The sequence below is a fragment of the Capricornis sumatraensis genome, chromosome 3, assembly GCF_032405125.1.
Source record: "Capricornis sumatraensis isolate serow.1 chromosome 3, serow.2, whole genome shotgun sequence".
Taxonomy (NCBI): Eukaryota; Metazoa; Chordata; class Mammalia; order Artiodactyla; family Bovidae; genus Capricornis; species Capricornis sumatraensis.
Genome location: NC_091071.1, coordinates 24861107 through 24887177, shown reverse-complemented (window position 1 = coordinate 24887177; position 26071 = coordinate 24861107). Strand labels below are relative to the sequence as shown.

Here is a 26071-nt window from a genome sequence, read left to right as displayed (position 1 = left end):
TTTCCATTTGCCCTGCCGTGCGTTCCTGCCATGTGCTGATAGCGGTGCCACACGGCTGCCTCTCCCTAGCCTTGGGAATGTCTCACAGCTCTTGTTTCTTCCATCAGTCGACTCCAACGACAGCCTCTATGGGGGAGACTCCAAGTTTCTGGCTGAGAACAACAAGCTATGCGAGACGGTGATGGCTCAGATCCTGGAGCATCTGAAAACCCTGGCCAAGGATGAGGTAGGTGCCCGCTGCAGCCCCCCACCCCTGCCACTTGCCCCCAAACCACAAGTTCCCAGGGTGCTTGGACACTGTTTCGTCCTGAGAGTAATGTGCTTATGTGAAGACTGTTCATCGAGGGCCCCGGGGCCTTTGTTGCTGCCATTTTCTCTGCCTGCACTGTGCCTCCCCACCCAGGGTTCCCCTGGCCGCCCCACTCACCATTCTAATCACAACTCAAGTACCTCCTCAGAGTGGCCTTCCCTGACCCCTGTCTCAAGCAGCCACGCCCTCCTGCATCCCTCTGAATCTCTGCCTGTGTCCCTGTGACCCTTGGGCGTGCTCTGAAACATTGTGTGTGTGTGTTCACTTGTTAGTCACCCGCTGCCCCCACCAGAATGTAAGCTATACATGGCCAGGCCCTGGAGACTGGGGTCTTAGAGACCTGCCTGTGCTGGAGACGGGGTCCTGGGATCCCTCTGTCTCCCACCTCAGCATCCTCCCCTGCAACCTGGCGTGCAGCGGGCGCCCAGTCTGAGCATGTTGAGTGAATAATAGCCTGCACTTGCACACCTTAGCTCTTTTGATGCCCTCAACAGGCCTATGATGTGGGTGCTGTGTTTATTCTCCTTGGATAGGAAAGAAAACGGAGGCTCAGAGAGATTTCCAGAGCCCCCAGGTTCCTCTGGTTGTGACAGAACAAGGTTCCTGGCCCAACCCCCAAGCCTGAAGCCTTAGCCATTGCACTGCCCTCCTCAGTAAGGCCGTTCCCCTTGTGAAAGTGGAAGGTGGCATATGGTGTCACCCCGCCACGGCAGCAGGCTGTGCTTTCCTTGCCTTTCGGTTTTGCTTTCCTTTGCCTTGGCTGCACGTTGCGGCTTGCTAGTCCCCCAGCCAGGGACTGAACCCAGGCCCTTGACAGCAAAAGCGTGTTGTCCTAACCATTGGACACCAGGGGGTTCCCATTCCAGTGTCTCTTACGCAAAAGTGTAGTGTGGGGAGCTTTGTGTGCATTGTTTCGGCTGACTCTCATGATGGTCCAGTGAGTGGGGACAGCTGTTATCCCGTTATACTTTAGAGAAACTGAATCCTAGAGTGGCAGCTGTGCAGTGTGGTCCAGGCAGTCTTCTGGAACCCATGCTCTGATCCCTGAATATGTTCTTTTACCAGATGTTGCCTTTTCAGAGTGGTTTTTTGCATATTTTCCATATAGATAGATGGTTGATTGATTTCAAAATAATTTCCAAATTATACTACAGTCTAATAACTACCTGGTACCCTTTCCCAGTATTCCATTTATGCAGCTTCAGCTCAAACATGTGGCTGACAGATGGATCCCAGAAGCTCTGTGTTAGGCTTGGTGGGGATGGTTGTTCAGACATTAAGACTGATTCCTGTTGTGTAGTCAAGGTGGCGAGGTTGGCAGGGTAGCTCAGATGGTAAAGAATCTGCCTGCAATGCAGGAGACCTGGGTTCGATCCCTGGGTTGAGAAGATCCCCTGAAGAAGGGAATGGCAACCCACCCCTGTATTCTTGCCTGGAGAATTCCACAGACAGAGGAACCTGGGGTCGCAAAGAGTCAGACCCACAACTGAGTGACTAACAAACACTTTGACTTCACTTCAGGTCAAAGCCAGTGCCTGACCTTTCTCTGTATCCTTCCCTGGGACAGTTGTTGCCAGACTTTCTGCTTCTGTGTTCCCCTGCCATACCCCCTTCCTGCCCCAAAGCTTGTTCTTTGTTACTCCAGGCTGTCTGCTTGCATCTCTGAGCATTTCAGTTTTTAAAACTCCCATCTAGCAAGAAACAACCTGAGCCCTGTTCCTGATCCCCCGCTAGAAGACCCTGTTTCCTCTCACTCCACTCACCCTCACCCCGCTTCCGTTCCCTCCCAGACCCAGGACAGTCTTCAGACTGCCTGGTTCCCAGCCCTCCCCTTCCTTCCACACACTTCCCCAGCTCCCTCTTTCCCAACTTGGAGTCTCACTTTCCTCAGATTTGCTTCTATACCCCCATCCACCAAATCCTTTGAAGACAATAAGATTAAACTGGATTTTTAGTTTAATTCTTATTCACTTCTAGGACTGTATAGCATGCCACCATTGCCCTTACCGCCCTTCCCCACTCCAACACAAAGCCACAAGAATGTTCTGTAGCTGTGAGTGCACACACACAACGCACATATATGTCCTGGGTTCTTATTCTCTCCAGGGTATTCAAGCAGGTCTGAGAAAGAGTGAAACATTTTCCAGATTGCATTCCCCAGTGGCCACTGCCAAGGTCAGGGGCACAGCATAAAGGGCCAGCCTTAAGGTTAGCAGTCCAGAGGGCAGATGGAAAACCCAGAACCACTGCCACCCCAGGGCCCCTAAGTGCCTCCTAGTGCCCTCTATAGGGATGGGAGGGTTGTAGGTGGGTCCCACTGGCCTGGGACCCACGGGGTGCAGGGCTGCAGAACTCTGGGGAAGTTCATGCATGAAGGGCAGCATTAGAACCCCAGTTAGAAGAGGTAACTCCCCTCCTCGAACCGAAAGGCCTTTTTTTGAATGGGTGTCAACTTGGTCTTTCCACTTGGTGCTCAGAGAGAGCCCTCACCACCCTGCAAAAGAAAGGGGAGTTCTTCACCTTCAGTTTGTATTGACCACATCCCTTCTGCTCCCCTGCTCTGAAGGATCCTTACCACCTTCTCGATCCCTGCAAACATGGGCTCTGGCTCTTGCTTCCTGCCAGAGCAGGGCTGTGTATTTAATTGAAAATGCCTTTCTTCACTCTGATGCTGCAGGCTGGGTCTAATCAGAGGTGACTGCTGACAGCATAAATGACCACAGTGTAGGACCTCCAGGCTCACAATAAAAATGAGCCCAGAACCATATAACCTGGAACTGTTTTAACCTTTGTCTCTTTTTCTCTTGGGGGAGGAGGCGTTGACGGTGATAACAGCTGAAATACTTCTGAAGCAATAGCAGGGCTGGAATGTTTCCAAAGGACATTTCAACTCATATGAATACCAGGGATGCTCACTGAAAGTGTCTGTCCATATATGCACATTTATTAGGAAAAGCATGGGTGGACCAAGCTAGGACGGAACATGTCATCCTTCATTTTAACAATGTGCTGTGAGATTCGGCACAGGCGGCCCTGCGGGGTGGAGGCTTCTGAACTCTCTCCGCTGCGGGGGAGCCAAGCTCGGTGCTGTGAAAGCCCTGCGCTGGCGCCCGAGCTGAGCGTCTCACCTCTCAGCACTGACTGGTGTCCGCCCTGTCTCCAAACTGCCTCTACCCGCATGTGAAGGAGCCAGCGCTGCTCTAGTCACGAGCTTCACGAAGCTGTTTGTTTGGGTGTGGTGAAGCTGGGAACCACGCCAGACCCTTAAAACTTCCTGGAAGTGACAGTTCCCCTAGGCAAGGAATCAAAAGCAGCCCCTTTCTACTGAAAAGCTCTGTGGAGACAGGAGGGGCTTGAGGCCTGGGTTTGGTTCTGTCTTGTGTTCACAGGTTCCTGGGTCTCTGCACGTCGGCCGGCCTGTCTGCTCATTCCCAGGCCCTTCTCTAATGATTTCATAGTTAATGGGCGATGCATTTAAAACACGCAAACTGGGCTTTCAGGGTAAAATGCTTGAGAAGATACAGAACAGAGAAAAAGCCAGTGAAATACTGTTTTTCTTGTTTGACTTTTTAAAACTCTGCTCTGTAGTTAAAAGGCACCTCTCAGAAGAGTCTTATTTGAGAGCTTTCTATGAGGTTGGTCCTCTGGATCTGAGTAGAAATTAGGGCCCTCGTTTCCAGGCATCTCCAGTTTAAAGGGAGAGAAGGATAGGCTGGAACCCACTGAATGAACTCTGCCCGGTTCCCGGCTGGGGCAAGCTCATTGTCTGATTAAACAAAGGAGCCCAAAGTAGGCAGTGGCCAGCCAGTTAGTGATCTGCTGGCCAGGTGGTTGCCGCCTTCCCTCCACACCTGCAAGCTTGGGACCCCGCAGCACGACCCCACCCCTTGATGGCAGTGTCTCAGTTGGCTCAGCTGCTTCTGTGATGGTCACCTGGTCCAGGCTGTTGCCAAGGCAGGCTCAATTTTGGGGGGCCTGAGTCTCTTCACTGTCACACAGACATCCTCACCCAACTGCATTCTTAGCTGCTCCTTGGCAGTTTCACTGTCTTGCTTTTTTTCCTCCACTAGATTTGAAATTCTCACCTGGGAGAAGGCAGCAGGAGGGGATGACTAAGTTGGCTCAGCAGTTAACACAAAGTCTGCTGCTCTGTAGGCTCCACACGTGGAAGGATGGACAGTTAATAGGGTGTCTGAAGAAAGCAGGAAAAATATGTATTGTTCTAAACCATCTCAGACCATTCCCACTTCCCTGGATAAATCTGTAGCTGCACTGGGCAAATCTCTTGGCCTCTTCAGAGTTTGATCCCTGATCTGTGCTGTGCGCAGTCCTGTCAACTCTTTGCAACCCTGTGGACTGTAGCCCACCAGGCTCCTCTGTCCATGGAATTTTCCAGGCAAGAATACTGGAGTGGGTTGCCATTCCCTTCTTCAGGGGCTCTTCCTTCCTGCCCCAGGGATCAAGCCTGCATCTGTTGTATCTCCTGCATTGACAGGTGGATTCTTTACCACTGCACCACCTGGGAAGCTCTTTGGATCCATAATGTGATGCTAGCCATGGGTCTGTGGGAACATCTTATACTCTGGGGCGGTTGTGAATTGCACAGGCTCAGAACTGGACACCTGGAGCTCAGAGCCTCACTCTGCATTTGCTAGCTGAGATCCTTGAACAAGTTCCTGAAGCTTTCTGACCTCATCAGCAAAATGGGAATGTAGTGGTTTCCTGTTATGGCTTTGAGTCACCCCAAACTTAAAACCCTCGTTTATTATCTCACAGTTTGGGAGGTCAGAAGTCAGCGTTGGCTGGGCCAGTTTCTGTGCTCCTGGTTTCACAAGGCCAAAATCAAGGTGTTGACTGGCTGGGCTCTAACCAGGAGGCACCGGGAAGAATCTACTTCTCGACTCGTTTGAGTTGGCTGCGTCAGTTCATCCTAAAAGCCAGCAGTGGTGGGTCATGTCCTTCTCAAGCTTCGAATCTCTTTAGTCTCCCTTTCTGCAGCACCTTTCCTCTGCTGCTGACTTGTCTCTGACTTCAGCCTGAGAAATTTTTCTGCTTTTTAGAGCTCTAATGATTAGATTGGGCTAATGATTATCCAGGATTATCTCCCTAAGGTCCATAACCTTAATTACACCTGCAAAGTCTTTTCACAGTAGCACCTAGATTGCTGTTTGAATAGCCAGGGGGTGAGATCCTGGAGGACAGCTCTAGAATCCTTCCTACCTAGAAAGAGTTGTTGTGAAGATGAAATAAGTTGTGTAAAGCACAGAGCTCATACCTGGCACAGTGTAGGGCCCTATACCCTACATTGTGCAAAGCAGGCCCTCAAGGCTCCTGGCAGCACTGATGTTTGCAGTGCCAGCCAAGAGCACCCAGCAAAGGCCTGGGCGTCAGCTCTCCAGGCCCCACACAGACCTGTGTTCTGACCTGGTCCCCACTCAGGCCCACCTGCAGACTTGGGCCTTCCCAGTGCCTCTGTTTACCTTTGGGAGCTGGCATCCTATGTCCTGCTGCATTTTGGAGATTTAGGTTCCCTTTTTCCTTTACTACTTAAAGCTGGGGTTCAGGCGTGGTCTACTCTGACATTTTGGTTAGACTTTCCTTGTTTGAGTACCTCTCACATCAGATCATTGAGCAAGAAGGAAAGATCTGGTCTTAAGCATATCCAGTGGTTCTTATGGGCTTCCCTGGTGGCTGAGAAAGTAAAGAATCTGCCTGCAATGCGAGAGACCCAGGTTTGATCCCTGGGTTGGGAAGATCCAGGAGAGAAGGGAATGGCAACCCACTCTAGTATTGCTGCCTGTTCTTATAAGAGCTGGGTATCAGGGAGCATTGTTCATGGGGAGCTGAGGTCTTTTGTCTTTATTCCTGGCAGCCGAAGGGCAGGAATAATGAAACTTTGGGTGGCTTGAGGAAACACCTGTGAGAGACATATTCTACCTCCTGCACTGGCATTAAAGCAAGAAGGCCGGTCTCTGCTGGCCTGTCATTCCTCTTACTGAGCACTGAGTCTCATGAGAACATCCCTGCCTTCTGCTTCCACTCCATGAGTAATGGCCAAGTGGGCTTCACACACAGCATCTCGTTTTAGTCTCATTTACGCTCTGAGCTGGTATTACCTTAATCTCCTACAGATGAAGCTGGGAGGTGAAGCAGCTCGCCCTCCAGAAGATCCATGGCAGAGCTGGCCTTCGCACCCCAGGCAGCATCAACACTGGGATGAGTCTGAGCCCAGTGCCAGGTAGTAACCTCTTTTTTCTATTTCAGGCCTTAAAGCGCCAGAGCTCGTTGGGCCTTTCCTTCTTTAACAGCATCTTGGCCCACGGGGACCTGCGCAACAATAGGCTCAACCAGCTGTCCGTCAACCTGTGGCACCTGGCACAGAGGCACGGCTGTGTGGACACCAGGACCATGGTGAGGTGCGGGGTGGGGCAGGGCGGCCCTCAACAGGCGCAGCGGGCTTGGCTGTCTCAGCGAGTGATGCAAGCCCGCTGGCCAGGCACAGGCGGTCTCAGCGCAGCCTCAGGGCCTGGACAGCAAACAGCCCCCATCTCCCCTTCTAGAAAGGTGCCAGGCCCTACAAAGGACAAACAGCTCTCCATACCTACAGGTTCAGCACCCTCAGATTTAACCAACCACGGCTCAGAAATATTCAGGGGGAGAAAAGCTCCAGAAAGTTTCCAAAACCTGACTTTGTGGTGTATCTGCAACTACTGATGTAGTGTTTACATTATAGTAGGTATTATAAGTAATCTGGAGATGATTTCAATATACAGGAGGGTGTATGAAGGTTACATGCAAATACTATACCAGTTTCTATAAAGGATTGTGTACCCTTGGTTTGGTATCAGCTGGGGATCCTGGAACCAAGGGACCACTGGGTAGTATTAATTCCCTGTAAATAAAAGCTGCACATATGAAAACATCAGTAATTCTTGGTGATTTTAAGAGCAAGTTGTAATCAAAGGGGTCTTATTTAAAAACTGCTGCTTCTCCTCCTATGAAAAAAAGCCTAAGTTCACAGTATGGCTGATTTTGTCAGAGCCTTGAGAATCATGAACCACAAAGGAGATGAGCCTTTCTCTTTCCTCCTAGGTGAAAACTCTGGAATACATCAAGAAGCAGAGCAAGCAGCCAGACATGGGGCATCTGACTGAGCTGGCCCTCAGGCTCCCTCTGCAGACGAGGACCTGACTCCAGGGTCTCTGATGCCAGTCCAGAAAGACCTGTTTTGTACTTTTTGTCTTCATTTTTATGCACATACAGATGGGTTTCTCTGCTATTGTGCCAGTGAAGTGAAGAAGTGGGAGCTGTCAAGAGTATTCGAATCTATTCCTGCTCACTGAGCACGGCATCTGTTTCTTTGCACAACTGGCCTTCAGATGGGCCTTTAGAGAAAAACAGAGGAATGCAAGTAACATCTCTCTTTTCGGGAAGGTTTAATTGAAAGTTAATTGAAAAAAGAACCTTGAAAAGTAGTCCACTTTGAAAGAGCTGTGTGCCCTTTCCCTGATTTGCTTTATGTCAAAACCGGCTCTTGATTGGATTTTAAATATGCTGATAGATTAAAGGAGAAAACAAGTCAGATTCGAGATTCTCTGGGGCTTCGATGGAAAATATACTGTAACTGAATAAACCTCCCTGAAGGAATATTTATGTTCATGATTTTTCATTTAATTACCACTGACTCTCACTCATCCGGAAGAGAATGTGTCTAAACATCCTCAGTATGTGTCTAAACATACTGCCTGGTTTTCTTGCAGCCGTAACCCTAAACAGCATATGATTCAGCCTGCTTTTTTACTAGTTTGGTGTAGTTTGATTCTTGTGTTACCAATAATGAGCTTCCACTGACATTTTATTTTGAATCAGTAAGATCATGAATATTGGTCATAGTGGTGACTCACAGCCTAGAACCGTTTGTGCAGGAAAATGCATCCAAGTTGTGGATAAAAAGTGGCCCCAAACCATTATATTTTTGGAAGGTATCCACTGAGCAGACTACATTTCACGTCTACTCTGAAAAGCCTGATTACAGTTTGCACAGTGGAAGTAGCTAACATAATTTTTTAAAATTTATATAAACTCATGTTTTAACTGAATAATTTGGGACCAAGAATATGCTGTGGATTTTCTGCCAGCTTAACAGTGAAACCCACCCCACCCCCACCCCAAGAATTCTGCTGAGAAAATGGCCTCCACTGAAGCACAGAGTGTACTGAACAAAACATATTGAGAAAGCATGGTGGCATTGCGCAAATATTCCCAAGTGGCCTTTTTTACACAAGATTATTCCATTAAAGTCATTTCCTATACCACTTTTACCATATGATACTGTTCAAATGAAAAATCAATTGGCAAATTCAAATTATGCACTTTTAAGTCATTTCTTCTATTTTGAGTCTATATACACCAGATGGCATCAGTGCCCAAGCCCGAGTCAAGCCTAAATTTCTATTGCTCTTGCATTAACCTGGACTTGGACTTTCACATTAGGTCAGGGATACGTTACACCAAAGCAGCTTCTGATTCACGCGTCACCCTGGCCCAGGTGAAAGCTGAGATTTTCAGTGTTCTCCTGTGGGTTCCCCAGCCTGTTAACTAAATTAGCCAGTCTCTGAAGACTGCGGCCTACATGGCGTGAGGTCTACAATTGTGAAGAATGATGGAACCAAAAGAAAAAGAAAATTTTTAGGAAATAAGGTAAAAATGAAAACTTCTGCATGAAACCTGTATTAATTTATTGCTGCTTTAAACTGCCACACTTAGGGGTTTAAAATGTCAGTTTTATCACCTTACAGCTCTACTGGTCTGAAGTCCAGTGGCCTTTCCTTCAAAATGAAGGTGTTGGCCGGGCTGCATTCTTCCGGAGTCTTTAGGGAGAATCGTTTTTTTTTTTGTTTTTTTTTTTTGCCTTTCCCAGCTTCTAGAGGCTGCCCACATGCCTTGGCATGGGGTTCCTTCGTCTTCAAACTAGTGACAGCTTGTTGAGTGTCTCTTACAAATCTCTTGAGTCTTCTGTCTCTGTCTTCTATTGATACTTTTAATCCTGGATTATCTGGGTAGACCCAGTCAAATCATACTACTGATTAGCAACCTTAATTCCCTCTGCTACCTTAAACTCCTGTTGTTTTATCACAACATATTAACAGGTTCCAGTGAGGACTGGGATGGGCGGGAGGTTGGGGGAATGCATAGAACCTGAACAGTTCTGTTTGTAGAGCTAAACACACAATTTTTAAGGGAAGAACTCTAATCCGGCAAATACTTTTGATGGGCCAATCTAGTTGCATAAGGGTGGCCTCAGGGAGGAACTTAGTGGGAAACAGGAAATCACCTCAAGGAATAAAGTGGTTAAGAATCCTGAGGTTTGGGGAACAGCTGGATAAAGGCAATTGTAAGGAGGGAAGGCCCTTGCCATACATAGGAGGGTCAGTCTGTGAGAAATCCCCAAGGGAGAAAAGGCCAACATGCTTGAGAACAGGGTGGTTATATATTCAACTAAAACCTTGGCTGTGCTTACATACCAGACACCCCCACCCACCTCTCCCAGATTCTGAGGAAAAATCCAAAAACTGCTTTGTTCCAGTGGAAACAGGCTGTGTGCTACACAGAATCAACAAATGAACATGGAAAATCACACTAAAAAAACACCTTGCAGAAAGCTTGAGGAGGACCCAGGACATGGGGCAAAGTGGAGAGGGGTGACTCAAGACAGTGTTCAGTTTACAAAAGGACAGAGAGGTCCAGTTAACCTCAGAGCTGGAGCCGTCGCTAGAGCAGCATGGTCTGCACCTACGAGAGCAGCCAAGACAAGGCTAAGTTCAATCTGAGGACACCTGGCATCCTGCCGTCTTGGCTGTCCAACCTTCTCTGCTTAGACCCTGCTTCAGGAACAGACTAATAAACCTTCCCAAGCCAAGTGGAACTCTTCAGCCACAGTGTGCTAGAAAGTCAAATCCTATCACAGAGAGACTACACACTGAACGGCAAGAGGGGCACGGCCTGACCATCACACCCCTAACGAGAAGGACCATGATGGGGACAGGTGGGGGACAACCGCTCATCCACTCTCCAGAATCACACAGTACATGGGTGAGCACGGTCCTTCCTGACAGCCATGCAGGCCCAAACTGTGATGTGAGCTCTCAGCAAGACACAGGGATCAGAGACGTGGTTGGTCCTTTCACACTGGGCCAAGTTCCTACAGGGTGAATCAAGACCACCCGTCGGAAGAGGACATGCCCTGAAGAGCTAACTCAATGCAGAACCTTACCGTGTAGGCCTCTTCTGTTATGTATCTCAAGACTGAATCCGTGGAGGGCCACGTTCAGGTTCTGAGGGAGGTGGCCCACCAGAATCACGGCTATCACAGGTATGTGGGACTCTAGACCTGGCCAATGGTTGTTGGCCAGGGCCCAGGCAGACCGGCCTCCACTCTGCCCGCTGGGCCAGTAACGGACCCACTCACCTTGCCAGCATCTGAACCTGTCTCCCTGACTGGCCTGAGAATTTCCCTCTACATGCCAGGCTGGCTCAAGAATGGATGTGCAACGCTGGGCACCCAATGCTGTGCAACAAGTTATGACAAAACGGCTTCTGGAAGTTTCCTTGAACCACAAGCAGCTTTCTCTTCTCCCTCTGGAATGGTCCAGTGTCTTGATTTGCTGCATGGAATTGCTACAGCCATCTTTCCAACAAGCTGATGAAGCCAGGGTAGGATGGTAGAGCAGAGAGGAAGCGTTTGTTTCCTTCATGGGAAGCTGAATCAACTCCCTACACAGGACTCCCCCTTCCATGTGAGACTGAATTTCCTGGCTGCCCAGGCCTGCCTGAGATAGCATGTCTGGCGGGGGAGTTCAAGCCAAGTGGTGTGAAAAAGGCCCATGCAGAACTTATATTCTGGGAAGCAAAATGTTAGGTGAATGGAGAGAAGGTAGTCACATGTCACTCGGGAGGGCGGTACCGGGAGTTTGTGAGGCTGGCTGCAGCATCAAGGCTTTGGAAACACTGTTCCCAGGCTGATGAGGCAGCGCCCTGTCACCATCTCTGTGCCTCCTGACATTCGACCTCCTCTATGGAAGTCACTTAGGATTCTCTTCCTTGTGGTTGGGAAGAACCCAATAAACACGTCCCTGGGAATGAACGTGCCATTCGTGCATGTGGAGGATTAGCCAACTGCTCTCTTAAATGCCTTGCTCAGAATCCAGTTAAAGCAGAAAGATTAAATCCCAGCACAGCCCTGGGGATGGAAGGAACACAGACTGCAGAAGGCATGATGGGTTTAGAAACAGTTTCCCAGCAGCAGAGGCAGCTCAGCCACATCTGTTTGGTGGGAATGCTCTCTGCTTGTGGCTACTCCAACAAGGGGGAGGGGAACAAGCTTGCTCTTGCCCGTTTATATTAATCCCACTTCCTGTTTGAGATGTAGACATGTAATATGCCTCTGTTTCTTCAATCAAAAGACATTTTAATCCCAATGAGTATTTTGGGTGAAATTCCCTAGAGGGGACATTCAGCGTAGTGAATAGTTGACACAGGCCTTGGGGCACGAAAGTACACTTGGCACTTGTTGAGTGACCCGAGGCAATATTATTACTTTATCCCTAATCCCCAGTTTCCTCATCCCAGAACCCCATTTCCTAAGATGAGGATAATAATAGCACCTGTTTCCGAATCATGACGATTAAATACATGAATGCAGGGGAGACATGTAAGTGCCTGGCACACAGGAAGCACTCAGTAAGTGTGAGCTACTGCTAGTTATACTGTCTTCAACAGGAATGGAAGCGTCACACAGATAACAGCAGCCACTCAACACGTTCTCCTGGGTCTTGAAAGGAACTGCCCTCACCCCAGTCTGTCCAAGCATCAACACAGTTGTCCTTAATCTTCGCAGGAGTTTGATTCAAGGCAACTGTCCTATCTTTCATCTGCCTGATAGAACAATAAAAGCAACGTTGGGTGTTTTGGGGCACGAGACAGCAGAGTTTAATCTTCAAACTTGATTGACTTGGATGCGTTCCTGTCAATATAAAAGACTTTGGCCGGGGCGGTGGAGAAGCCGAGGCCGGCCCCTCGGCTGTGCTTCCAGCTCAGGGCCCGGTCGTAGTCCTGCTGCAGCTTCCGCTGCAGGGTGTCGGCCGCCTTCTTGCTGAGAGCCATGTTGGGCCTGGCCACCATGGGAGAGGGGCGACTGAAGGAAGGGGACAGATTCTTAAAGCCACCCATGAGTTTGAGAAATTTTAGTTTCTTTTCCTCATTTTCAAAATCAGCAGTATCCCACTGGCCAAACTGGGTTCCCTGTGGTAAGAGAAAACAGGTGGTTACTCTCCTGGCTTCCAAAGCCCTGGTCTTTCCCCAGCCCCCAGCCAGGGAGGCTCCAGATGATCAAAGGCTCACTGGAATTACTTCTTAATTCCAACCAGAGCCCTGTGAGGAGTGCTGTGGGTTCCCATTCCTCTGATGAGGAAATGGAGGTCTGCAGCTGGAGGGGACTCAGACTACTCAGTAATCCTGCTGGAACTGCGTCTTGGGTCTGGCCCTCACCAGAGCCACCTTTCACACCGAGCTGCCCGTCTGTTTAACTCCTTCTCCCCCAGTTCATGGCAGTCAGTACGACACGCCTCACCAGCTGGCTACTCATCTGTCAGCCTAAGGTGGAGGTGGAGAGCGCAAGCAGGAGTCTGAAATGCATTTATCTTTGCAGAAGCACTGCATTTTCTAGCAGGAAAGGCATGGAGGCCCGGAGAGATAAAGGGTCACAGGAGTCGGGAGGCAGAGTCAGCCCAGGAACCTGGGGTTCCGATTCCTGTCCGGAGCACTCTACCACCCATGCACTAATCACCCATGTTCGAGAAAATGCAGAAGAGCCCCTCAGAGAAGTGTGGCCCAACAGAAGGCTCCCTTCCCAAGAAACCCAGCTCCCCATGAAGACTGACTCTGAAGACTCAGGATCAAACACCACCTGTGTTACCATGGTCAAGTTACTTAACCTCTCTGAACCTTAATGTCCTCATCTGTAAAGTGGGAGTGTTTAACACTCCCCCCCACCCCCGACAGGGCTCACTGAGGCTCAGATCAGACTTGATACCAACAACCCAGAGCAGGATTCCTGGTTGGTTTTAAATCCTCAAGAGATGGCTGTTCTACCCCACCTCCTACCCACCCACCCCACCAGGACTGCTGACCTCCGTGCCACCCAGGAACTTTCCCCTTGTAAGCCAAACACTAGCAGAGCTCTTAATTCTAGGTCGGCTTTGGGAGAATAATAGGAACCAGTCATTACTACAGCTGCCCTGAGTGAACTGGTGACAAGTTCCCCCAGCTTCACAGTGGCCCCAATACAGGACCAAAGACAGCTTCCCAGGCCTTCAATTTCTAGAATGAGGCCACATCTGACAACCTCGCGCTTGGTCTGAGGAGAGAGCTGGCAGGGGCTGACCAGTCCTGGGAGCCAGCTCCTGGAGGGGACCTGGTCTCACATGCCCACCGTGTGCCTCAGCAGTCAAGGGGTCCTGGGCCCTGGGGCAGTGCCACTAAAGCATTTTCGGAAGACTCCAGCCTCCAAGCAGCCCCCGTGGTCGGGTCCGCCAGTATAGCCCCAGGGCAGCCCCCTCTGGTCGGGTCTGCTAGTAAAGCCACTGGGCTGCGGCTCTGGGTGGCGCCGGCCGGCTTCTGGCCTTCCTCACTCAATCACAGAATCTTATCAGCTCTGCCCAGTTCAAGCGGATGGAGAGAAAGGAGGCCCTAGAGGAACGACACGCGACAAGCTGCATTCCATACTCCACTGGGCCAGAGCTCCAGTCCCAGTTTACAGGTGCAGAGACTGAAGTTCACAGGAGGGAAGTTACTCGCTCAAGTCTCATAGCTATAGAAAGTGGCTGAGCTCAGAAAGGATCGCGGGTCTTTAGATTCAAATCAACTGTTCTTTTCTGTGTTCTGCTATGAAAGCTTCAAACAGCACAAGCAGACACTCCTTCCCGGCATCTGGATCCTCTTCCCCCAGATCCACGCCTATTAACAAGTTCTCTTCCCTCTGCCCACTCCTAGGCCTCAGGCCTGCAGACTGAGCCTTCTACCCCAGCTCCCCGCTTCCCCACATACATACCCTGCAGCAGTGCCCATCACACCCTCCCATCCCCACTTCAGCCAGATCACGTGCCCCATGCTCCTGTCCCATCTCCTCGGCCCTCGTCTGGAAATTTCCTACTCCAACTGGACCAGAGGCCTGCCACACACACCCCCACCTCTGCCCCCTCCCCCTGTGCCAGCAGCCTTCTGAGGACACTGCCCACTGCTGGGAAGCGCTCGTCATCATGTGCCCCAAGAGACTGGTGCCCAGGACATCCCGCCCGTCCAGAAGAGGAGACAAAGGTCCAGGCAGCTTATCTCAAGCAGCCAGTTCTCCAGGAGGTAGGCAAGCACCTCTCCCAAAAGGAAGGAAATGAGCTCAGGACGAGCTCTGTGGAGAAGGGAGCCAGCTGGCGGGCTGGGGCTGCCTCTGGGCCAGATGGACTCGGCCTCCTGTCCCTCCGCTCCACAAGGTGAAAGGGGTGGGTGGGACGTTGGAGCACTCCTCAAAGAGCCCAGTGGCAAACTTACTGTCCACTTCTTGGTGTCAGAAGCTTCCGTTTTACCCGACTCACGATCAATCTCTTCTTGCAAGGCTTTTCGCCTCACCTGAGCAAGGGAAAGGAAAAGGAAGAGGGCAATGAGACAGACAGTTTCCTTTGAGCTTCAAAGCCAGGACAGAGATGCGGTGGGAGTCAGGCAGAGACTGAAGGGATCTTCACCTGAGGGATGTGGTGGTATCTCAGGCAGCTTTGTTCTGCTACAGACTGCAGGAGGCATTTGTCAAAAATATTCTCTAATCACCTGAAGGAGCAATTCCTTGGCCTAAGATGTGCAGGCCTCATTCATCCTTGTTTTCCATTCCTTAAGGATGAATCTTCCAGGGAGTCCCCCCGGTGGTCCAGTGGTCAGGGCTCAGCACTTCCACTGCTGGAGCCTGGGTTCAATCCCTGATGGAGGAACTAAGATCCCAGAAGCCACAAGATGTGACAAAAAAAAGAAAAAAGATGAATCTTTCTAGACTAGAAGACGCTTATCTACCTTTAGCATTAGAACCTTTTTTTGTTTGTAAGAGCCATTTGGGGTTGAAATTTTCCCAAAATATACGGCCCACAGCCCTGGCTGTGCAAAGGATATTGTAGTTAATTCTCTTGCTGACAGCATCTTCTAGAAAGAACACAGAATGCCGAGCCAGGGATTGGCAAGTTTGAATCCTAGCACCGCCTTTAACTAGTTGTGTAGTTTGGGTAAGTCAATTAATCTTTCTGTATCATGGTCTATTTATCCGCAAACAGACGAATACCTCTACCTTAGAGGATAACTGGGAGACAGAGAACCGTCATACTGTAATCTATAGTAAGAAATATACAACAAGAAATATACATATATAGACTCACCCCATTCCTGGCACAGAGTTCCAAAAACCCTACGAATCTCTTGAGAAGAACAATTCAAGTTGTTATGTTAATTAGGTGACTTTGGGAGGCACCTGAGGATGGCGGCTGGTTGCCTGGAGAACCAACCGCCAGATTAAAGGGTTGAAACCTTCAGGCCCACCCCCCTGACCTCTGGGGAGAGGCCAGGAGGTGGAGATTGAGCTCAACCACCAAATGGCCAATGATTTAATTAACTGTATCAGTAATGAGGTCTCCATAAAACCCAAAAGGCCAGGATTTTGGAGAGCTTCCAAGTTGGTGAACCCTGGATATTTGGTGAGACGAGCTCTCCAGGAGGGCATGGCAGCTCCAAGCCCCGCTGCCCTGTGAATCTCATTCTTCTGGCTGCCCCTGAATTATATACCTTTAGAATAAACCAGTGATCTATCGAGTAAAGTGCCTCTGTGAGTTCTGTGAGTTGCTCTGGCACATTAATTGAACCCAAGGAGGAAGTCTTTGGAACCTCTGATATGTAGCTGGTTGGTCTGAGGCACAGCTGACAACCTGGCTTAAGACTGACATCTGAATGTGGGGGGGTGGGACGGAGCCTTTCAGCTGAGGGATCTGACAGTATCTCCAGGCAGACAGCGGCAGGCTGAGCTGAACTGCAGGACACTGAGTATGTCAGGGACTTACTGGCTGGTGTGAAAAAGTCCCCCGCTCACACAATGAACTGGTTCGGAACGTAAGACTATCAGCCCCCGGCAAAGCAGGGACCTCACACACTGTGAGCAGAGTGGCTCAAGGCCACAGTCAGCGCACTAATGACGCTGCAGTTGGATACAGAAGCTTCGAGGGCCTGACCCTTCCCCCCAAGGGTTCAGTTGTAATTCAGCTGCCCCTAGTTTGTGGCCTTTCCTCCTCTCTTCTCATCTGCCACAGGCTGAAACGAGGTGACTGTTTATGTAGTTCAAAACTACATAAAACAAAGTCGAGTGGCAGCTGTGGGGATGAAAGAGAAAGTGATGGCAGATTCCCACAGGGGAGTCGAGCTGCCAGCGAGGAACCATGTGGAACTTCAGTGGATGTGCACTCAGCGAAGTGGAAAGCAGTTCACCTGCTAAGTGATAAAAGTGAAAAGAACAGTATACAGCCTATGACTGCATGCTGCTTTGAAATCACAGGTATACTGTTACAAAGGAAAAGTCTGGAAGAATGTAACAACAAAGGGTTAACAGCGATTATTATTAGGTGCTGGGATTTCAGGTTGCTTCTCCCACCTTTGTTTTTTTTGACATAAGGAACTTTTTACAGAAAAAATAGACGGAGAGGTGAAGCAGAAAGCTTCACTTACATTGAGGCCATCTGTCACCCAAAACAGTTTTCTTAGAAACTGTGAAGTACTTAACAGGCACAAATTCATAGGAAGCAGAGAGGTGGCTGGTGAGCCTTGCAGGGACAAGTGGCATGTGAGTGGCTGGGACACCTGGGAGAAGAGGCGGGCAGGGGCTGAGCCTAGATGAGTCAGCGCTCACCTGTCTTCTCTGGGAGGCCTCACCAGCCCCTGCAGCCCAGCCCTCCCCGCCCCCCTCCCCGCCCCCTCCCCCTGCCAAATGACTATGCCCTGCAGGAGGCTGGGGAGCTCCCGGTTCTGGGGGGCCCGCACTCTGTGCCAAGCCTTGGATTGGGCTCTGGCAGCAGCATCCTACTGATTCTCTCTGCTCCTCCTCCAGGGAGAAGGGCCCCAAGGGCATCAGGTAGGGAATTCTCCATGAAACATCTGGTAGGCTCCCCATCCTCGTACACGGCTGGCTTGCAAGCACTCCTCCATTTCTCTCTCCTGGAGCAGCGGGGCCACCCCCGGGCTGTGCCCACATCATACCCTGCGGCTTCTGTCCAGCAGTCCCTCCCTGACGTGGCCTGAGGACACAGACAGGTGAATGGCTCCCGCTTACTAAGCACAGATTTTGGGCAGGCCCTTGCTGAGCGCCTCCCCAGTGCGGCCTCGTCAGGTCGTCACAGCCTCCTACATGGGGTCGTGGGGGTGGTGACTGCCAAGGTCACCTCGTCAGCAATGGCCCAAGGCCACATTTATGTAGTTATTTACTACGCTGTTTTGATAAGCTTTGGGGTCCAGGATCACAAAAATATCCGAATTCCAAAAGTCCGGCTCCCACGTAAGTTCTGGGCATGACAATAGCAGAAGCTGGTCCACAATGAAACAATCCATCCTAAAGCTTCTGTACAACAGTTATTATATTTCACCAGACTAGCAATATATGCAACGATGAAAAATTGAACTAAAATACTATTTACAATAGCACCAAAAATATAAAATAATTAAGAAAAACTTGACAAAGATGTGTAGGACCTGTACACTGAAAACTAGAAAACATTACTGAGAGAAATTAAAGAAGACCTAAACAAATGGACAAAGATGCCATGCTTATGGATCAGAGGGCTTCATACTATTAAGACGTTAATTCTCCCCAAATTGGTCTAGAGAGTCAAGGCAATCCTAATCAAAACCCCAGCAGTATTTTTTGGTAGCAATCAACAAGTTAATTTTAAAATTTATATAGAATCACGAAGGCCGTGAAAGAGCCAAAGTAACTTGAAAAAGAATGATGCTAGAGACTTACACTCCCCGACTGAAGACTTATTATATAGTTACAGTAATCTAGAGAATGAGGTATTAGTGTACAGACAGACATACAGACCAGTGAGACCCAACGGAGAGCCTCTAAATAGACCTACACCACACATCAGACACGCACAGGGTCAACTGATTTTTTCCAAAGGCAATCTAGGCAATTCAGTTGAGAACTGAAAATGTTTTTAACATCAAAACAAATAGTACTAGGAATACTGGACAGCCAATAACAACGAATAAATTATTGATACATGCAACAATATAGATAAATCTCAAAGTGATTATGTTAAGTGAAAGAAGCCTGTTTATAAAAGAGCACTGCTGTATAATCCCAATTATACACATATTCTAGAAAATATAAACTAATTCACAGTGACAGAGTAGAAGCAGTTACCCGGGGATGGGGAAGGGGGGGATGGATTACAAAGGGGCACAAGGAAACTTCTGGAAATGGTGGGTATGTTCTTTATCTTAATTGCTTAGCTGGTTTCCTAGATGGATACATACGTTAAAACTCATCAAACTGTACACCTTAAATATGTGTAATTATTGTATGTCAATTATATTTAAATGAAGTTAAAAAAGAAAAGAAAAACAACGCTGCTGCAAGGAGCCAAGGAGGTGGCACATGGGCCAGGCAGAGCTTGTCTCCCCGGCCCAGCCTGCGGGTTCTGGGGACATGTCCTCTCCTCCCCCTGCGGCAGTCAGGACTAGGACAACCTCAGCCTGGGATGCTGAAGGACCAGACGCTCCTCAGCCAAGGCCGTGGCAGTCAAGGGCTCTCCCAGCATTGAGGGCGGCCACAGGCTTCCTGCCCCTGGAGGTGGGGCAGAGGCCGGCCTGAGGGCCTGCGGAGCCCCTGACACCTCCGGGACCAGGCTCCTGTGGCCGGTTAGGAGCCCCCAATGCCTCCGGGACCAGGCTCCTGTGGCCGGTTAGGAGCCCCCGGCGCCCCCGGGACCAGGCCCCTTTGGCTGGTTAGGAGCCCCCAATGTCTCTGGGACCAGGCTCCGTGGCCGGTTAGAAGCCCCCAGCGCCTCCAGGACCAGGCGCCTGTGGCCAGTTAGGAGCCCCCGACGCCCCCAGGACCAGGCTCCTGTGGCCGGTTAGAAGCCCCCGATGCCTCCGGGACCAGGCTCCGTGGCCGGTTAGAAGCCCCCGATGCCTCCGGGACCAGGCTCCGTGGCCGGTTAGAAGCCCCCAGCGCCTCCGGGACCAGGCTCCTGTGGCCGGTTAGAAGCCTCTGACGCCCCCAGGACCAGGCTCCTGTGGCCGGTTAGGAGCCCCCAACGCCCCCAGGACCAGGCTCCTGTGGCCGGTTAGAAGCCCCCGACGCCCCCAGGACCAGGCTCCTGTGGCCGGTTAGGAGGCGAGCCTGTTTCTGGGGGGCTGGGGGAGGTGGGGGATGATGAGCACCAGCCATACCTTATCTATATGTGCCTCGTCCATGTTGCCCTTCTTTTCCAACACCACCTCCAAGTCCGTGTCGGGCTCCTGCAGAGAAGGCAGAGGAAGTAAGGCTCAAGTAGACCATGGCCTCCACTGGGGCAGCCCAGCAGGTGAGATTGTGCGAGTCCAGAAAAGACGCAAGGCTGCAGCGCCACCCCTCTCCCACCCCGCCCCCCCGCCTCCCCCACAACACCTGCCTTCCCCTCTCTTCCACTGGTGCTAAGTTGAAGCAGACTCTCTGCGACCCTAGAGGCTGTAGCCCACCAGGCTCCCCTGTCCATGGAATTTTCCAGACAAGAAGACTACAGTGGGTTGCCATTTCCTACTTTCCTACTCCAGAGGATTTTCCCAACCCAGGGATCAAACTCATGTCTCTAGCATTGGCAGGTGGATTCTTGACTGCTCAGCTACCTGCGAAGCCCTTCTCTTCCACCACGCTCCCCAATTCTGGCCTCAGCACTGTGGCACTGACCTATCTGCCAGATGAAGAAACTAAGGCTCAGAGCAGTAAAGGGTCACTGCACAGCTCAGGGACAGGGCTCACACTAACCCAGATCTCCCGACTCAGGCCGAGAGCATGACCTTTCCTGCCAGACGACACCTCACTTCCCAGGTGACACCAAACCAGCCAGGAGCAAGGCCAGGGCCCCACTGATGGGGGGGGGAGGGGCGGGCAGGGGCCAGGGGAGGCAGAGGCGGGGGCTGGCAGCCCTGCAGCGAACCTGAATCCCCCCCAGTTCCCTTCCATACCATGCCCCACGCCCCCCACCTCCGAGTTCCAGTCAGTACCTTCTCTCCTGCCTGAACCACTAGGACAGGCTCCACTGCTGCTTCCCCACCCCCAACACTGGTCCACTCCACACAGCAGCTTGGGGACATCCTGAACTTACAGAAGGCCCTATGTCAGTTCTATCTCAATTAAAAAACAATAAAACCACCACACCTGGACTACACCACCGCATCCTCCCAAACCCTCCACGGGCTCCCATCTTACTTACGAGGAAATCTAGACCGCTGCAGTGGCTGCAGTCTCAGCCAGGCCCCAGCAGGCCCAGCCCCTGCCACCCCCGCCCGTGCTCCTCCCAGGTCTCCGCACCTGCTGCTCCCCGGCCACAGACGGCCCCGGCCCCTCACAGGTCTCAGCTCCCACACGGTGTCCTTGCCTTGTGCAGCCCCTTGCAGGACCCTGTGACAGTGAGATTCAGGATGGCCACTTTCCCCGAGGTCTTCAGCAGTGACAACTGCCACTTCCGTGCTTCGGGTGTGCTCTGTCTGGCAGCCCGAGTCCCATGTACTGAGCCCTGGAGGGCTCTGTTCGCTCACATTGCCCCCGGGTCCCCATGCTCAGCCCACCCCCTTCCTCCCCGCCCCCATCCCAGAAGCTGGTCTGGATGGACAGCACATCTCTGCCATCTCCAGCAGGCGGCCATCCCTTCCCCTCCTCCTGGTAACAGGACTCCCACCTCCCCCCAGCTTTGGACAGTAGGGTGCCAGTGGGATGGATGCTGTCAGCCCCTGCCCACTGGCTTCAGACCAGGGCTTCTGGTTTGTGCGACCCAATGGAGAGCTGGGAGAGCAGTGCCAGGACGCTTCCTGTAATCGTTTTGGAGAGGCTGCCCTTCTCCCTTTGCGGGTGGCTTAACTACTATGACGAAAGCCTGGAGATGCTGGGACCATCTCACTTCGGGGTTGGGGTGGGGAGGAGTCTGAGACTAAAACCAGCATTGAAAGATACAAAGGCCAGAGCGAGGAAAAGCCACATAGGCATCTTCTGTGATCCAAATTTAATTTGATCCCTAAACTGTGTATCTTGAGCTCAGATAGCTCTGGACATCATATTATCTCAAGAACTATTTGGGTCCTGAGCTTTAGATAGCAAGTGGTAAGAGTTTAGAAGGAGGAATTTATCTGAAAACTTATTCCTATTAATAAATTTTAATAATTAAAAATAATTATTAATAATTAATATTAAATCCTATTAATAACTCAAAACCTTAATCCTACTAATCCAGACCCTGAGTGCAGAATAGTGAAAACTTGGGTAAAGTTTCGACAGCAAGGGATATATACCTGTACTACTGGGGATACTACCCTAGCGCCCAGATCCAGCCATACCTGAAGCTAGACAGCTATCAAACTTTCTACTTATCTGTGTCAATAAATCCCCCTTTTCTGACTGATTACACACGCAAACGCACTCCGAGCTTCCGCCCGTACTCTCCCCAAGCAGCTGGCTTCTGAAGGAAAGCCTACCTCTTCCCAAGGCTCCTCTGCTCCTTCGCTCTCCTGCCTCTTCTTCTTCTTCTTCCTCTTCAGAGCTGGCTCCTCCGCGTCTGCCTGCTCCACCCTTTTCTTGGACTTCACTTTCTTCTTCACAGAGGCCCTGGGGCCATCTCCTATGGGGATGTATTCTGGAGCTTCAACTCTGACTGGCTTCTTTTTACTTCCTTTCGTAGGGCTGCTCTCCAGGGACCGGGAGCACTCAGGGCGCCCCAGAGGGGGATCTCCCTCCCAGCGGATTTTGTTCTTCTTCTTTTTCTTCATCTTCACGCTGTGTTCCCTGGGACTCCCTTGCTTCTGCTTCTGCTTCTGCCCCAAGGCTGCCTGCTCCTGGACGCCATCCTTCCCAGCTGAGTGAGTATACAATGCATTCCCAGACTCGCAGAACCAAGGATCCCTGCCTGACAAGGCTGTAGCTTCCTTGGCCTTTTTCTCCTTCTTGTGTTTTTTGAGCTTCTTGCCAACTCCGGTCACTTCCTCGTCCTGTCTGGGGTCTGGAGAGGTCTTCACCCTTGAGCCAGGGGAGATGGACTTCCTCTTCTTCTTCTCTGCACTGAGGGACTCAGACAGACCAAGTGCCTGCGTCCTGGGGCTGCGTGACCGCTCAGTCCGTCCAGCACGTAATGTGATCTCAGGTTCAAGGTGCTCCTCACAGATGGTGCTGTGACCCTTCTTTTTCTTCTTTTTCTTCACAAGAGGCATTCTGGGTGCCTGCTCTTGGATCACATCCTTCAAGGGTGGTGTGGCTCTTGGACAAACCTCTGCGAAATAATTGTCACTGTTTAAAACTGAGTATTGAGTCTCTGGTTCTTTAACCACTTTCTTTTTCTTCTTCTTCTTTTTCTCTGGGAGCCCAAGGCCCACCTCTCCTTTGTGAGCCTTAGTGATCATTCCTGAAAAAAAGAAATGGTACTAATTATCCCACATGAAGTGGCCTTGAGTACAACTCCACTAGGTGTGACCAAGAGTCATGCTTCTTGGAGTGGATGGTCTGAAAGGTTAGGGGCTAGGAAAATGGGCACGATTCCTGGGGAGCAAAGGGAAATATGATGGAAGAAACAGTGCGTGCTTAGTGGCTTCAGTCGTGTCCAACTCTGTGACCCCATGGACTGTAGCCCACCAGGCTCCTCTGCCCATGGGATTCTCCAGGTAAGAACACTGGGGTGGGTTGCCATGCACTTCTCCAGGGGATCTTCCCGACCCAGGGATCGAACCTGAGTCTCTTACATCTCCTGCATTGGCAGGCAGGTTCTTTACCACTAGGGCCACCTAGGAAACCTCCAGTTTAAATCTTGACAGCCTCAGGTTCAAATAAATCCACGTTGCTCCCTCATCTTAAGTCAATCACCTATCCTCCCTGGGCCTTAACTTCCCCATCTGAAAATGGGGGGAGATAACCTGTCCTTTCTCAGAGAGCTGTTGGAAAGAAGAAATAATCCATGGAAAGTGCTTGGTAGATTGTTGACTGCTTTCCGAACCCCCTTCCTCAAGCCTCTTAAGCCTAATCATTCATCCCACAGAAATGTACCCTGTGCCAGCCACTGAAACACCTGCACTCAAGCCACAGGCCAGGCATTGCCCCTGGTGTCTTACCTTTTACTGGATGAAGGGGACAGAAATCTTAGGTTAACTCTTCTTGCTCATTCTCACCAGAGATAGTAACTGTGATATAATTAACCCTTGCTTCATCTGAAGAGCTCTGTTGCTTTACATCTGGAAATTAACTGCCCCAGCCTATACCTAGGGTACCTCTCTTCTAATTACCTTCCTAAGAATGAGAGCAAAAGCGAGGTATGGTGAGGAGCCCCGGTTGGGGCTGAGAATGTTCAAATGGTGATTCCTATAGTCTTGCCACCTAGCAAGGCTTCTCTGGGCCTCAGTTTCCCCGTCCATAAGAGGCAATGAACCAGATGAGATCATAGGCTCACAGGTGGTGGTGGGAGCCACGTCCAGTCTACAAGCCTGTTTCAATGTTTTTAATTTTTCAAACAAATTGGCAACATTTAATGACCTTGAATGATCAGCTTTTTTATTTCTGGAGGGAGGCTGTCATGGAGGCGCCTATGAGAAGGTGCTGGGTGGGCCATCAAATACATTTCAGCTTCCAGTTGGACTAGTCTCTCACTCCAGTCACCAGCCCAGGTCCTGCTTCCTGGACTAGATGACATGGAGACACTCAGGGAATCCAGAGACAAATGGCTCCTCACAGGAGCTTTGGACAGTGGGCAGCAAAGGCCAGGAGCTGCTTCATCCGGCAGTTTTCCTCAGCCTCAGAGCCCAGAGGCTGGACATGCCTCACTCTAAGCTGTTTCAAAGAGCCAGGCCAGGTCTGAGCTGTAGCTCAAGTTCACTCATAATTGGCTCCTATAGCACCTGGAGATCTGAGGGATCAACCGCACGCTTCCTCCTGGCTGTCTGGCTTTCTGCTGTATTCCCAGGGCCCAGCTTTGTACCTAGCAGGGTGGGTGCTCAATAAATGCTCACTGAATGAAGGAAGGGATGCTAGAGACACAGAAATGAACAAAAGATTTCCCTGCCATCAAGAAGCAAGTAGGTGTGGATGGGAAAGAGTTGTGTTAACAGTGATACATGTGATAAAAGCAAGCACAGTGGTAAGGTCAGAGTAAGAGAGGTCATCAAATCTGGCCTACCAGTTGTCAGCAAACTTTCTGAAGAGGTTTCCAGCTTGGGCAAGCACAGGATGGAAATGCTAAGCCCTAAGACAAAAAAACTGAAGTGTAAGGTGACTGCGGAGAGGTGACTGAAGGCAACAGTCTGGTTGGATAGTTCAGTTCAGTCGCTCAGTCGTGTCTGACTCTCTGCGACGCCAGACACCTTGAGGTATCCATGGGGAGATGTTGGTGGACAGCTGGCTGTATGGGTCTGAGGCTCAGAGGTGACTGGACTGATATGGGTGACATAAATTTAGAAATATATGGATGGTATGTGAGCTTTGAACAGAACGAGCCTGAGACAGAACCTCAGAGAATACTAACGTTTAAATGGGTGGGCAGAGGAAGAGGGGCCTGCAAAGGAGAGGGAGAAGGTGCCAAACCGGAGAGGGTGGAGCCAAGGGCGCCTCAAGTGGAGGAGTGGTCTAGAGATCTGTAACAACGAAGAAGTCAAAGGGAGTTTGTCGCCAGCTTAATCCCTTTCTCTTCCTATCTCCATCGTTTAAAACACTGCAGCACTGTCCTCTTCGGCAGTGAAGAAGAGCCTTTCCTTCAAACCCGACATCCCAAGTGTATTCATTCCTTCAAGAAGGGAAGAGGAAATAAACCTTACAGCGTCGCCTAAGAACGCAAAATGCTTTCTCCAAAAGCGCTTTTAAATTCTAGCAGTAGCCTCATGAGGATCGGTGTAAATAACCCATCTCAGAGACGTGCAAACTGAGACTTGGAGACTTTAATTCACTTGCCCTGGGTCCCAAAGCCAGCAAGGGGTAAAACAAGGATTCGAACCCAGCCCGCAGAACTTCGAAGCCTGTGCTCCAAAACCCAACTCCCACCGCAGGCTCACTAAGAGGAAGCAAGGGAGCCGCGAAGGCAGACTGCCCCCTCAAACGCCCGACCGCACCAAGGTTTCCGCAAAGAGGGAGGGATTACGCCGGGTGCCAGGTCCGCTCCAAGGCGGGAGAGAACTTCCTGAGGATGGCGCCTCAGACCGGCGACGAGGGGGACGTGGATCTGAGAGTGCAAGCCATCCTCGTCCGGTCCCTCGGCTCGCCGCGCAAATCCCCAGACTCAGTCTGCAGTCCTGGTTCCGTCCCGCCTACGACGCGCTCTCCGAACTCACCCAAAGGCCAATGTTCCCCGCCTCCACGTGAGAGCCCGCGCCGCCGTGACCCGGAAGTCAATGTCGACTCGCCGGCCCGTCCCCGCAAGAGACGGTTTCTTCCGGGTCGCGGCCTTTCTGGGCGCTCGGTTGCCGTGG

General features: G+C 50.8%; 2 protein-coding genes across 3 annotated transcripts in view; one reads left to right on the top strand and one right to left on the bottom strand.

The window, feature by feature from the left end:
* The window catches only part of VPS35L (VPS35 endosomal protein sorting factor like), a 124642-nt gene extending 116730 nt beyond the window's left edge, over nt 1-7912 (top strand). Inside the window, exons 27-29 of the mRNA XM_068967220.1 lie at nt 108-226; nt 6575-6721; nt 7403-7912. Coding sequence (XP_068823321.1) covers nt 108-226; nt 6575-6721; nt 7403-7501 — 365 coding nt within the window. The 3' untranslated portion in view covers nt 7502-7912. The remainder of the gene's footprint in view (nt 1-107; nt 227-6574; nt 6722-7402) is intronic.
* Nucleotides 7913-11845: 3933 nt separating this feature from the next.
* KNOP1 (lysine rich nucleolar protein 1) lies at nt 11846-25956 on the bottom strand. Of its 2 annotated transcripts, XM_068968600.1 has the most exons (6): nt 25934-25956; nt 22112-23031; nt 20955-21044; nt 19835-19903; nt 14912-14989; nt 11846-12610 (listed from the first exon to the last, which is right to left on the bottom strand). In XM_068968600.1, the coding sequence occupies exons 2-6, from the start codon at nt 23027-23029 to the stop codon at nt 12299-12301; spliced, it is 1467 nt and encodes a 488-aa protein (XP_068824701.1). In that variant the 5' UTR covers nt 23030-23031; nt 25934-25956; the 3' UTR covers nt 11846-12298. The 2 variants fall into 2 exon arrangements, with proteins under 2 accessions (XP_068824701.1, XP_068824702.1); XM_068968601.1 differs by lacking the exon at nt 20955-21044.
* Between the last annotated feature and the right edge of the window lie 115 nt (nt 25957-26071).

What these genes read in the sequence shown, in the direction of transcription:
- KNOP1 (XM_068968600.1), bottom strand. Translation starts at nt 23,029, where the DNA reads ATGATCACTAAGGCTCACAAAGGAGAGGTGGGCCTTGGGCTCCCAGAG. An exon ending in CAGAGGAGCCTTGGGAAGAG is followed by an intron (nt 21,045 to 22,111) that starts GTAGGCTTTCCT and finishes TCACTGTCACAG; the next exon opens with GGTCCTGCAAGGGGCTGCAC. An exon ending in ACGAGGCACATATAGATAAG is followed by an intron (nt 14,990 to 19,834) that starts GTATGGCTGGTG and finishes TCCCTTGCTCAG; the next exon opens with GTGAGGCGAAAAGCCTTGCA.